Source organism: Rhamphochromis sp. 'chilingali' (genome assembly GCF_963969265.1).
Source record: "Rhamphochromis sp. 'chilingali' genome assembly, chromosome: 12".
NCBI lineage: Eukaryota > Metazoa > Chordata > Actinopteri > Cichliformes > Cichlidae > Rhamphochromis > Rhamphochromis sp. 'chilingali'.
In genome coordinates, this window is record NC_137939.1 from 4,236,909 (window position 1) to 4,249,599 (window position 12,691).

At 39.3% G+C, this 12,691-nt stretch overlaps 2 protein-coding genes across 13 annotated transcripts; one reads left to right on the forward strand and one right to left on the reverse strand.

Annotated features, from left to right (window-relative positions):
- Window positions 1–1,621: 1,621 nt before the first annotated feature.
- Window positions 1,622–8,753, reverse strand: nfyal (nuclear transcription factor Y, alpha, like). Of its 12 annotated transcripts, none has more exons than XM_080897882.1 (10): window positions 8,321–8,608; window positions 7,756–7,856; window positions 6,336–6,419; window positions 5,237–5,383; window positions 4,804–4,935; window positions 4,585–4,687; window positions 4,317–4,468; window positions 3,339–3,512; window positions 3,074–3,181; window positions 1,622–2,930 (listed from the first exon to the last, which is right to left on the reverse strand). In XM_080897882.1, the coding sequence occupies exons 2-10, from the start codon at window positions 7,834–7,836 to the stop codon at window positions 2,874–2,876; spliced, it is 1,038 nt and encodes a 345-aa protein (XP_080754008.1). In that variant the 5' UTR covers window positions 7,837–7,856; window positions 8,321–8,608; the 3' UTR covers window positions 1,622–2,873. The 12 variants fall into 12 exon arrangements, with proteins under 12 accessions (XP_080754008.1, XP_080754004.1, XP_080754003.1 ...); XM_080897878.1 differs by having other exon boundaries at window positions 4,299–4,468; XM_080897877.1 differs by having other exon boundaries at window positions 3,074–3,184; window positions 4,299–4,468.
- A 156-nt stretch (window positions 8,754–8,909) lies between these two features.
- Window positions 8,910–12,357, forward strand: ngrn (neugrin, neurite outgrowth associated). The gene is made up of 3 exons (XM_080897884.1): window positions 8,910–9,450; window positions 9,564–9,674; window positions 9,761–12,357. Exons 1-3 carry the CDS (start codon window positions 9,215–9,217, stop codon window positions 10,335–10,337), a joined length of 924 nt encoding a protein of 307 aa, XP_080754010.1. The 5' UTR covers window positions 8,910–9,214; the 3' UTR covers window positions 10,338–12,357.
- The last annotated feature ends 334 nt before the right edge of the window (window positions 12,358–12,691 follow it).

The following is a 12,691-nucleotide window of genomic DNA, read 5'->3' on the forward strand; positions in this document are numbered from 1 at the left end:
GAGTTTGCTAATCGCGATGCTTTACCTGGGAGGTCCTGTTCAGGGAAAAGGGGAACTAAAGTCAACCTCCGGCTAAATGTACACGACTACGCATGACTACTTTGTTTCAGCTGCCTTACTGAATAAGATAATTAACTGAATTTAAAATTCTTTAAGACTGCAGCAGGACCAGAATTCTGTATTTGCAATTTCAAAGGTAATAAGATAATAAAGGCCTTATATATCCTATATTTCTGAAATTCTTTATATGGGTCAAGAGTTATTTTCACCAGCCTTCTCAGGTGGGATGAGTCTAGTCTCCCCAGCACATTCATCATATTAATGTGAAATGAGGGCAGCCAACCAGACAGGATGTTTTCTTTACCATCTCCTGTTTCGTATTATAAATGTTACGCAGGATCACAGACAGATGGCTAGCTCTGATGCCTTGCCCTGTTGCAGTTTCTCCAGCTGTCTCCTTACCTGGCCAGATGTCACAGTCAAGCAGAGGGTGTTAATCAAATATGGAGGAATCTGATCCATGGAGTTCAATTGGGGAAAAGAAGGGCAAATCACTAAGACAGAGCAGGTGTGGACTCCAGGATTTGTAGGTAGCAGCAGCTTAGTGTGAACTAAACCTGTTGAAAAAAAACGTTAAACTCGTTTGCTCTCTCCATTTGGCCCAGTTTGTCTTTCTGTCACCTTAAACCTAGTTATTTCCCCCATTCCACTCTACACATCACTGGTATTGTTCTGCTGGAGTGGGTTTCCAGTTTCTTTCTGTAGGTGTCCTTTCGTTCTTCCTTGACCCCAAGACCCAAAGGCTCTCTTTTGATTGCATTTCTATACAAGGTCTATATCAGCAGGTCTCTGTTGTCTCTAGTGGGCCAGTGTGCATCAATCAATCATAAAACCACTAGAATGTTGGCAGGTAGGTATTTGTAATACTGATCAAATGTGACCTTTAATTTAGTTATTTGGAGGCTACTGTTCACAGAGTAAGACTTACATAGACGTACAAAATGTACTCTCATCAACTTGTACAAACCCTACTTTGCTAGTCAGCATCAAACATCACTGTTACTCTGCATATTAATTAATTCCCCACTTTTTCCCCTCTTCCCTGATATTTTTATACTGTTCAAGGTGAAAAACCTGAACTTCATCCCCGTTTCAGAATATGTCACAATATAGTTTAAGTTCAACAAATGATTATCCACCACCACTTCTGACCCCCAATTACTAATATTATGACCTAAGTAGTAGTCACTCAATCATCAGTTAGAAACATCTTGAAAATCTGGTAGTTTTAGTTTTGTTTTTTAATCAAAGAATCATATAATGAGATAACTCCTTACTCCTCCTTTTCCTGTGATAGCAAACTGAATATATTTTGTTTTGGAACTTTTGGCTACATAAAATATATTCACAAACAGCTTTTGCTTTGGGAAGCTGTGGGCTATTTTTTGATTGTTTCAAAACATGTTGGTTTTGAAACAAGCTTTACACCTATTCCCCATTTTTCTAGCAAAATATGAAAATGAGGGCTGGTTCAAGACTTTTGCACAATGCTGGACATCTCATTATGAACAAATTAAATACATGAGAGTAAAAAAAAAAAAATGAAATAAGTGCACAAAGGTTTCACAGACTATACACAGAATTTTAATCATCCTTATCAAAAATTGAAATGTATGTTACTTTGTCCAAAATATCTGACAATTATACTCATGCAACAAGAGAAAAACAGTTTCTAATGAACATAGTTGTGAAAAAAAAAAAATTCCAGCAAATGTCATCCAAGGCATTATAATGCAAACAAAACTACATGGCATTGGCTAAGACTCAGGGGACATTTTAAATAAATAGATGACAGTCTGAACTCTACACAATCAGGGAGTAAAAAAAAAACAAAAAAAAACAGAAGAATCCACCTATAACCTTGAGTCACTTAATAAAATTTAATTGACAAAGGTTACATGAATACAATGTCAGAGTACTATTTTAAAAAAAAATAACATTGCAGGACTGCATCTGACAGGTAAAAAACAATTCAAACAAAGAAGAAGAAAAACCACCTAGACGGACTGAACGATGAAGATGTAACTACGTGGATAAGAGTGCGTAAGGTGATGCAACACTGAACTACTTTTTTCCCAACAAACACCAACTACTAACTGTATAAAATGCATCCACACAACTGGGCAAATCAGTAGGTATTCCAAACACATTGGGGAAGTAATGGCTGTACAAAATCTTCACATTAGTATTACATTTCTGTTTTTACTCAGTGAACACAGGGCATGCTGAGACCACCCCTGCGCTATGTGGGTTTAAAAAGATGAAATTCCAAAATAAGGGCGCTTACATAAAGAACAGCAGTGTAGCATCAATGCATAAAGAATATCTCTTTTTAAAAAAAGAAAAAGGAAAAAAAAACACAACAGGTACCATTTACAAAAAATATTTAAACCAAAAAGCATCCACTGGTGACAAAAATCTCATTTTCAAACAGACCAGGATCTGACATGATGGCTTCATGGCTGTCATTTCCTGTCACTAGCTTCGTTATTTTCAAAACTAATGCTTACGAAAATAAAAAGCTGGTCCTTAGTGCTCAACCAGATAAGCTGAGCATGACAGCATCCATTTTTTTGGATGAACAAGGCCAGAAAAGTTCATAGTCTCAGCAGCCATACAGCCAGCTCCCTGGAAGACCAGTGTAGGAGTAGAGACAACAGAAAAAGCCCAGTGGTAGCACTGTGGTTTGGTGTATGGCGGTGAGGCAGGAGGAAGTACAGATGAAAGGAAAAAGTGGTGGCAGGAGGTCAGCTGCGATGAAGAATCTCAGGCAGGGTAGAGTTCAGAAAGAAGTGATGATGTCAGTGACAGTGCTATGAAACTCGGATCATCTGAGCCACTGTCTCATCTGCTGCTGCCTGGGCGACATCCTGCATCAGAAGGGCAGAAATGGGAGGTAACAAAAGCAAATTGAGCTCATACACTTAAAATCTCACAGTTTTAAGTGTATGACAATTTGCAACAAGCATTATAGGCTTGAGTTGCTATGTTCTTTCTACACACAGCTGCCTACCTGTGATAATCCCAGACCCATTTCCTTGTCCTTAGGGGAAAAGAAACGACCACCATCTCCCCGCTTACGCTGCATTGCATGACGATGGCGAGACTCATGTAGATATTTCTGCTAGACAGGAAGAAGGTGGATTACTCACATTAAAATTTGGTTCACAACAAGCCCATCACTAAAAATCACACACAGAGTACAACACAGAAGAATTTAAATATATAGGGTTCTCCCCCCCCCTCTCAAGTCTATACGTTTGACAGAAATGGCCTACCCTCCTTTCCTTGGGAATCTTGCCCTCTGCTTCCAGCTTAGCCCGAGCCTGTCTTCTCTTTAGGATGCGATGGTACTGTTTGGCATTGACATACAGTGGCTCCTCTTCAAGCATTTCAGCCCCTGGCAATGGGATTCGCTGCATTGTGGGAACGCCGCCACCTCCAGGTACCATCTGATTGAAGGAAAAGACAAAGACACAGTGCTTAATATGTCACGCATTTTACAACAGATCCTACTCACAAAAAGACAAATATCAATCCATTCAAATAAAAGAAAAAATTCACACTGCTCTTCCACACCCATACAGATGTTTTAAGTCATTCTTATTTAGACTCCCCAACAGTTGCATACTGGGTCCCCACTGCCAGGAAATTTCACAATGTCAGTTTATTCTACTAACTACTAGCTTAAGGATGCAAGCTGCCCAACCTGAAAAGTCCAGAGCAAAATGACACAATGAAACTGACCATCAACTACTGTTTGTACAAAATGGGTAGCATTCAAAGACAAGCCGGATTTGGATGACCATTCACGTCATTAGGATTACAGTCTATGCAGTGAACACGGCATCTTTTAAATGTGGACTTAAATTCAAGGAACCCTATTTATGCTTTGTTGTTTTCAGGCAATATAAGCACCAATAATGAAACTTCCAAAACATTATTAGTTTTACTTATGAACAAAATGCTAATGTGAATTGTATTTAACATGGATACAGCCCGGGAAGAGCATGTATCCAAAAATCACCTGTTTAGAAGGACCACAGGTTTACAGGGGGAGTTAAACAAACCTAGACGTGTTCATTTTAGGGTTTGATAAGGTGAGCTATAATTATAACTGACCTATGAAAACACCAGTGATCATTCATAAAAAATATATGTTTAAGCCCATGACCTTTACCATATACCCATGTGAGAGTCTAGATTAGGAAAAACAAAGGTAATAAGGTGCTGGGTACCTCTGCACAGGGCCTTACCATGACCATTCCACCTGCATTGACCATGTTGCCAGAGACGGGCAGGGTGACGGTCACAGTGCCTTGGCCGCTGTTGGTGGTGTTGGTGTTGGCACTCCCTGCTTGTACAATCTGGGCACCTGCCAAGCTGGCAGCTGGAATTGTGATCATTCCTGAAAACAGATAATCATCCCAAAACTTTTTGAACATGACAACTCACCCATGCTCCTATTTAGAAAGTCTAAATAGCAGAAGTCAAACACAAATTTTGGAGGACAGCCTAGTTTACCCTGCTGCAAGACAGTACCATCTGCATTGACAGGCTGGTAGACGATGGTCTGTCCATCAGCTGTCTGTGCCACCTGTTGGCCCTGCACGCTGATCTGCTGTCCCTTGATAGAGAGGGGGGAAATTACTTTACATCATTTTATGGGGATTTATTTATTCAATAGATTTTTAAATAAGAAGCTTGGGTTTTTGCTTTTTTAATTTTTTCAAAATTTAGTACTTGGTTCTGTCCAGCTGTCATGCCGGTCTGGGGCTGCTGGATGATGATCTGCTGAGGCTGACCCTGCTGGCCCTGCAGCTGCAGAGTCTGACCACCTTGCAACTGGATTTGACCTGGCTGCACCAGCTGGATCTACAGACAGGTACAAAAACATCAACAGTGGTTAACTGGATTATAGATCAACACCACAGCAAACAGAATAACAAGGATAAACATGGAAAAAAAGTACACTTTGCTACCTCGCTATCAACTTAATCTTACATAAACACTAAAAATAACAACAAGGGGAAAAAAACCTACTCAGTGTACAACGTGCTTCTCAAACTTCAGCGTTTACTTCCAAATCTATACTAGTTAGTTTACTATTAATATTATTCCAGAGTAAACAGTGTTGCTTTAGAGAACAATGTATAATTTAATTTAGATACTTTACCTGCTGTAGTCCCTGAGCACCAGATACAGGGACCTGCATTATGGTTTGACCCTGACTCCCTGACATGGCCTGCACCATAATGGGTTGCCCTGACGATGTGATGAGCTGTCCACCGCTCACCTGAACCATCAGAGGCTGTCCCTGGACCTACAGGGAGATTCAGACAGCTATTATAGCAGCACTGACAGTGTTCGTCTCGGTGTCTCTTGTGACTTGCAGAGCTGCATGCAAGTGGTATGACATGAGAAACATCCAGGATACTACACTGTGGATAAAAGCACTTGTTGATCTCACGTTTATGGTTTCCTAAAATACAAACATGAAAGCATCCTGTTATATAGCATAGATTATTTCTGGACCCAATGTATCTAGTGTATGTTTAATCATTTTTCTCATGAGCTTAGGCTACAGAAAAATACAAAACTTCTGCATGTAGAATTTAGGTCTTGTATTTACAGCCATACTGCTATTGAAACAAGAGCTTACAAGAACGGAATTTGCTTCCTGTACCTTTGTGGTCAAGATGTTGGTAAAATTAATTTGCATTCACATGTTCAACTTGGTACTGATATTTCATTTTATACCATAAAGTGACCACAGCGTACAACTTATGGTCTGTGGCAGCAGCAGCAGCATGACAGGAAGTAAAATTGTAAGGGCAAAGGTACCTGCTGACATTATTCAGCACAACAGTAAGAAAAATATCAGACTATGATGAACAGTGGCAGCCAGTAATGGATGTGGATCCATGCAGACCTCAGAAGGTTGTTCTGTTGTATATTCTGCATATTTTTCTCCACAGCCATCGCACTTGAGAACAAGAACATCTGACTTTCTAAACTTGCTTTTAATAGCAAGAGACAAGCACAACTCAGTTTAGACAGCCATGAGAGCAAAAGCAAAAACCGGAGGCTGACACAGAAAACACTGTGCTGAGGAACGTGCAGTTGCAAGACATGCTTGGGAGGGAAATGATGAACCAAACAGCACAGATGGGTCCTGGAAAAATAAAAATACAAACAGCCCTGGCTATGGCATGCAAACCGGTAGGCTGTGAAACAGTCATGACACTGACACAGGGCGGCGGTGACACCACTACCTGGAGTGTCTGCACCTGCTGGCCTGAGGCCGTCACCACTGGCGCCTCTGTTTGCAGCTGCACAGCCGTCACTGTGCCCTGTGTCTGCAGGCAGGGCAGGATACAGACTCATATATACAGACTCAACAACAAAGTACCAAGAAAATATATTGGAACTGGATTATTGCATCTCAAATCATCATTTTTTTTAAAAAAACAATGTATACTCAACCATTTCCGATTTGCCTAAAAATTATATGGTTTGAGGCTTGGACATATCTATAATGCCTGCTTTGAAGTGTTAGCTTCATGTTTGAAATATATCTAGATTTATTTATTTTAAAAGGCCAGTAAACCCAGTTTTCTGCCTTTTAGGCAGAAAGAATCTGCACAATGAAAACTCAAACAAAGTTTGAACATGATTACCTTAAAAATTTGACCTGAAAAGATAAAAAAGTTTGCATATTTTTAAACAATTATGTTCTTGGTTATAAGTAGAGTAATTAGAAAAGATCTGTTCTATTTAGATTATTAATATTTTTGTGGTATAAATGTGTGTCATGTCTCAATCTAGCATGAAACTTGAATGAAAATAGCATCTTCTTCATGTTTGTGACTGAGGATTTCATGTTAAAAATTATTATACATGTTATTTTGCATTATTGTGAAATACAGCTATATATCGTTGAGAAATTGTCACTAGTTGTCTTTTACAATGTGACTTTTTTATTAGTCTTTACTAGAGATACCACTTTTTTATGTCCGATACCGATATCATAAATTTGGATATCTGCCGATACCGATATGAATCCGATATAGTGTTTTTTAATCAATAAAACTGTTTGTTTAATATATTGCTGCATTTTGTATAAGTTCATACTCAAGTTTAAATAAACAACAACACTAAAGCTATTCTGTTATACCTGTATATAAAAAATACACTGCACCCAAAATATTTCATAGTTCAGCAATACTGATCAATCTAATAAACTTAAACCTACTCCATCCTCCCTATTCTGGTATTTTAAAGAGTACTTAGCAGAAATATTAAGCAACCTAACTAATAGGGTTCCAACTCCCAGCAAAAAAAAAAAAAAAAAAAAAAAAAAAATATAGGGAACCACCCTCCACCTCATGACGTTTAATCAACGTAATCAACTTTAATTTGATGCAGCGTGGAAAATAAAATGCACAGAAATAAATTATTTTTCAAGAATAATTAAATAGATTCAACGTCTTTCTTCAACAGAACTGCAGACTGCACAGATCGTACCTTCCCAAAGGAAAAAGTACTATAGCTTAGTAGGGTATATTAGACTTAATGGTTACTATATACAGTAATGGACTTCTATACATTTTACATCAGATTAAAATTTTGGGTGTGAGAATCAGATATTATTTATTAAAAGCTAGACAATAAAATTGTCAACCCTAAGCTCACCTGCTGCTGGATCTGTCCATTGGCTGTCTGAACAACAATCTGCTCTCCAGTAGTAGTGGTGGCAGTGGTGTACTGCTCCATGGCTTTTTACCGTGAAAAACCTGATGAGGCAAAGACAAAACATACAAATGAACCAATATTGGATTTCTATGGTTTACAGTGCATTTTATACGTAAACAAATGATAATTTTTTTCGACGGCAAAAAACCCCGTCTTTTTAACCGATATCTACGTGTTTTCAATTTATTGTTCTCAATATTTAAATAGGACCTACTGCTTCCTCACACCGACTTGTGCCGCACTGTGTCAAATGTGAAGTCTACGAATTTCAGCTGAAACATAATCCCCCCAGGAGGACACAGCTGTGTCAGCTGCTGGATTCCTTTAAAGGGGAATTTTATTTAGCGGGTATTTTAGTGGGGAAGCTAACACGGCTAGCGCCAGTCCGCTAGCTAAAAGCGTGGTAAATTCTAGAAAGCGCATAAGGATGCCATTTGTGTCGTAAACTCCGAACGTGTATATTTTCTTGTGGGCAGCTTGTTTATTACAGCTCATTATAATGTACCTGGCAGCGTTTGCTGACGGTCGAACGGTGGCTTTATACCCGATCTTTGTTCGAGAAACGATATTTTAGCGAAGGAGCTAACGCTAGCTAAGGCTTGTGGACCAAGCGAGGATCATGTTTCCTCGCGGTGGCCAACGCTAGAAACATGAAGCTATTTGTAGGTCTTGGGACGCAGCGGTCGAAATCAAACTGCAATTTGAGTTTTTTGCATTAAGCAGGGTTAGTAATTTGGTTGGTCCATGACAAACCAATCCGTGCTGACAACTACCAATGCCTTCAATCGGGGCTTCCTTACCGTATCTTCGCTGTCCGGTTTCCCTCTGATTGGCTCCAGTACAGCTTGCTAAAGCCCAATCAACAAAGTGAGCGGACAAAATGGCGCAAATGAAACAACGGCGACTGGGAGAGAGGTGCGCAGCTGCGTGACACTTGAACAGGGGGGCGAGGCAGCGTGCAGTGTCCCTGTCCCCTCGGCAGATGTCGCCATTTAGTTTGAGTTTTTATATTTCAGCAGACTTCTCCTGACTTGTATTATTTATGTTAACTGGTATTCGATCATGTTAAAAGTGGAAATTAATCCAGCATCAGTACCGTCAAACCTGCAACGCGTCCAATTTAAGTAGTGTTATGGTTCAGGTAATCACCTTTGTTCAGTACAGGGACACGTAATAATGTTACCTCCGTAGCGCTAGTTGGCAGTAGAGCGCCGATTTTATGCTATGAGCCCAGTGTTTGCGGAAGTACTTCTATGAGTGGTGCCATGAGTGCGTGAGCAGCAAGGTTAATTTTAATTTATAGTAAAATAAGTTTTTGTTTTCATGACACCTAAGTGACTCCCTAAAAACAAGAAAAGAAAAACGAAAGGAATAAAAGGACGACACATCGTTTATTGGCATGGCCAGGTCTGTGCAGATACTCTCCCTCCTCTCCAAGTTTGGTGCTCCATCTCTGATTTCCTCAGTGAGCGCTACCAACTGCCGATTTGCAAGCAGAGGGGCCAGCAAGGCACGGATGGGACAGGGCCCTGCGCAGGCAGACAGAGGATCGAGCAGACCAGGATACAGCGATCAGACATCTAATGGAGAACTCGAACTGGAGGACGTGGAGGACAAACTGCAAGCCTTAATTCAGTAAGATTCAATAGGACTTTTCACACATTTCTCCAGTGTAAAACTATGTTAAATAATAAATATATGGTGTCTTTATGACAAGATATATGAAGTATTCTGGGGATTTGTTTCAGGGAAGAAAGAAAAAGACAGAAGACTGTGAAGTATCACATATTGAGGAGGCAGATGACACCATCAGGAGCTCCAGAGAGGAGGTTAACCTGGGATGCCATTGAGCAGATCAGGTGAGAATGAGTGTTAAGTTTGTCCAGACAGTAAACTAAGAAGTGTTTCAAATTAAGCCTCATATGAAATCTCAATCAACTTTCAGACATCTGAAGCAAAATCAGCCAAATGAGTGGACAGTAGAGCGTCTGGCTGAAGGCTTCTCTGTCAGTCATGATGTGATCCTGAGAGTCCTGAGAAGCAAATTCGTCCCCTCTCCTGAAAGAAAAGCCAAGCAGAATGCAAAAGTAATGGCTAAAATGAGCCAGCAGGTGCTGCCTTCAGGTGCTAGGACACAGCAGGACAGGTTGAAACTTCCCGAAAGGAACTCACAAGCCATACTCCCACCTGGAAGCACAGAAGGTGCTTTGATCCCTGTGGCTAATCAGACTCCGGTGATTCAAGGTCATGGCTCACGTTCCCTAGCTAAGAGTCCTGTCCCTGTTACTGTTCAGCCCACACACATTGCAGCTGGTATTAGTGAAGATGCCACAGTGACAGAAACAACAGAACGCAGCACTAATGACAGTGACCTTACAGAGGAGGATGAAGAGAGTTGGGATGGACAGGTGTTGACACAGGAAGAACTTGAAGAGCTTGTGAAAATGGAAAAGCCCTCTCCAGCAGTCCAAGTTGGGAATGATTTCTTTGATGCAGATGGAAACTTTTTGTATAGAATCTGAGAACATGTTGTGTTGTTAGCTCAGCATGTACAATGTTGGGGTCGTGCAAATTACCAAATAAAAGTTATTTTGAATCTTTGTGCAAAAGATATTTGCACTTATATATTTTTTTCGTCCAGATATTTCATGCCCATTTCACCCATGTATTGACTTCCCAGTTTATCCCTATGTCAATTTTTATTGACATAGACAAATACACTCACAAGCCACTTTATTAGGTGCACCTTGCTAGTACTGGGTTGGATCCCCTTCTGCCTTCAGAGCTGCTTTAAGTATTAGTGGCACAGATTCAACAAGGTGCTGGAAATATTCCTCTAAGATTTTGGTCCCTATTGACATGATAGGAATTATGACATCATAAAGTCATACAATTGCTGAAAATATGATACATACGTGATGAAAACTTCCTGTTCCACAACATCCCAGAGGTACTCTATTGGTTTGACATATGGTGACTGAGTGCAGTGAACTCTGTCATGTTCAAGGAATGAGTCTGAGATCATTTGAGCTTTGGTATCCTACTGGTGGGTTTAACTTGTGCATACATGGATGGATGCAGTCAGCAACAGTACTCAGGTTAGATGTAATCTGACACTCTAGGGATCCCAAGTCTGACAAGAAATTATCTCCCACACCCTTTCACCACAATCAGCAGCCCAAACTGTTGTGCCTTCAGAGATACTCTCCTGCATACCTTTGTTGTAATGAGTGATTATTGGGTTTTTGTTGCCTTCCTATCAGCTCAAAGCAGTCTGGCCATCAACAATTCAATGCCAGAGGAATGATTACTTCAGTTGTTGTTACACAACCACAGTTCTGAACTTATCCCTTTACAATCTTAAAACTGGGACGCTTTGTAAAATGTAAACAAAAACGGTCTGCAGTGATCTGCAAATCTCATAAAGCCACTTTTCATCCACAGTCAAAGACACAAAACATCACATTTAAACTGAACCACAGGGTACCATCACAAGAAAAATATTTTGAATTTGATGGTAGCAACAAATGTCCAAAAAGTTAGGAGAGTGCCATCGTGTAACATCCCCTCGTCTTCTAACAAATGCATTTTCTTTGTTCTACTGTGAATAAAATCTGGGTTTATGCGACGTACAAATCACTGCACTGTTTTTTTTGGAACTGGGTTTTTATAAATCATGTGAAAATATCCCCAGTTGACAGTTACCCATTATTATTGTAAGTCTCACATTCTTGCATTACTGCCGTTAGTGACAAACCACCACGCAGCACAAATAGAGGAACATATGAATTTATTGGCAAACCCAAAGAAAATTGTCTCAAATATACAGAAAAGAGAAACATATCAGATAAAAAGGTGTAACCTTGTATATGTACAGAACCATCACAATGACTTCATTTATACAGCAGTTTTAAATTTTAAGAAAAAGTGTGTTACCTTCACCTAAAGCAATAAATGGTCGTAATAAGAACTCGCCAGGTCTCTTCCAGTGTAAAGCGGCTACATGATAACCCTGTGTCCACTCTGCTTTTATTCAAGATCACTTTCTTGTCAAAGTAGCCAGTATTAAATCTCATACCAACATAGAAAAAAAAAAAAAAAAAAAAAAAAAAATAAAAAAAAAAATGAATAACCAAGTTATTACAGGTCATTTTCTTTTCACAGCTGTAGATATAAGTATTATTGAGAGTTAACATGCAGTTCGGTGGGAGCTCATATAAAACAGACATTTACTGCTGAAAAATTATTCTTAGGCAACAAGTGCAACTTAGAGATGTCACTGACATACAGGATGAAACTGATTACATATCAGATGATATAAATAAAAACAAAAATCAAAAATAAAATCAGTAAATAGATGCTGGCCACACATTAGGTCCTCACACCAGGCACTTGTATAACCACATCCAATTTACTGCACTCTGAACCAGCTTTTCACCAATAAATTAAACTTTAAAACAAGACAGACAAATAATTGTGCAAAACAACAAACAACATAAGACAGAGTCGTTAAGACTGATTAAAAACAAAACAGTAGTTCACTACAGCTTCAAATGCAGAGATCCACCCACCAAACAAAACAGTCTTGGCATGGCTTTGGCTCTTATCCAGCCATGGTTACAGCAGGAGTTATGCTATACAACATATATAGATTTGTTGGTTTTCATATTGCTATATTTCCAGAACCAAATAATGTTGATTAACTTGGTTATATGTTTGTGTGGTTTAAAAAACTCTTTAATTCTGTAATTTTTACTCTAAAACTATATTTGTTTCTGAACATCTTTGAACTGCAATCTGTCAGTTGTTATATAATTTGCAAAAGTTGATTAGTACCAAAACTGCTGAAATTGTTACAAACATGACAATTATATGA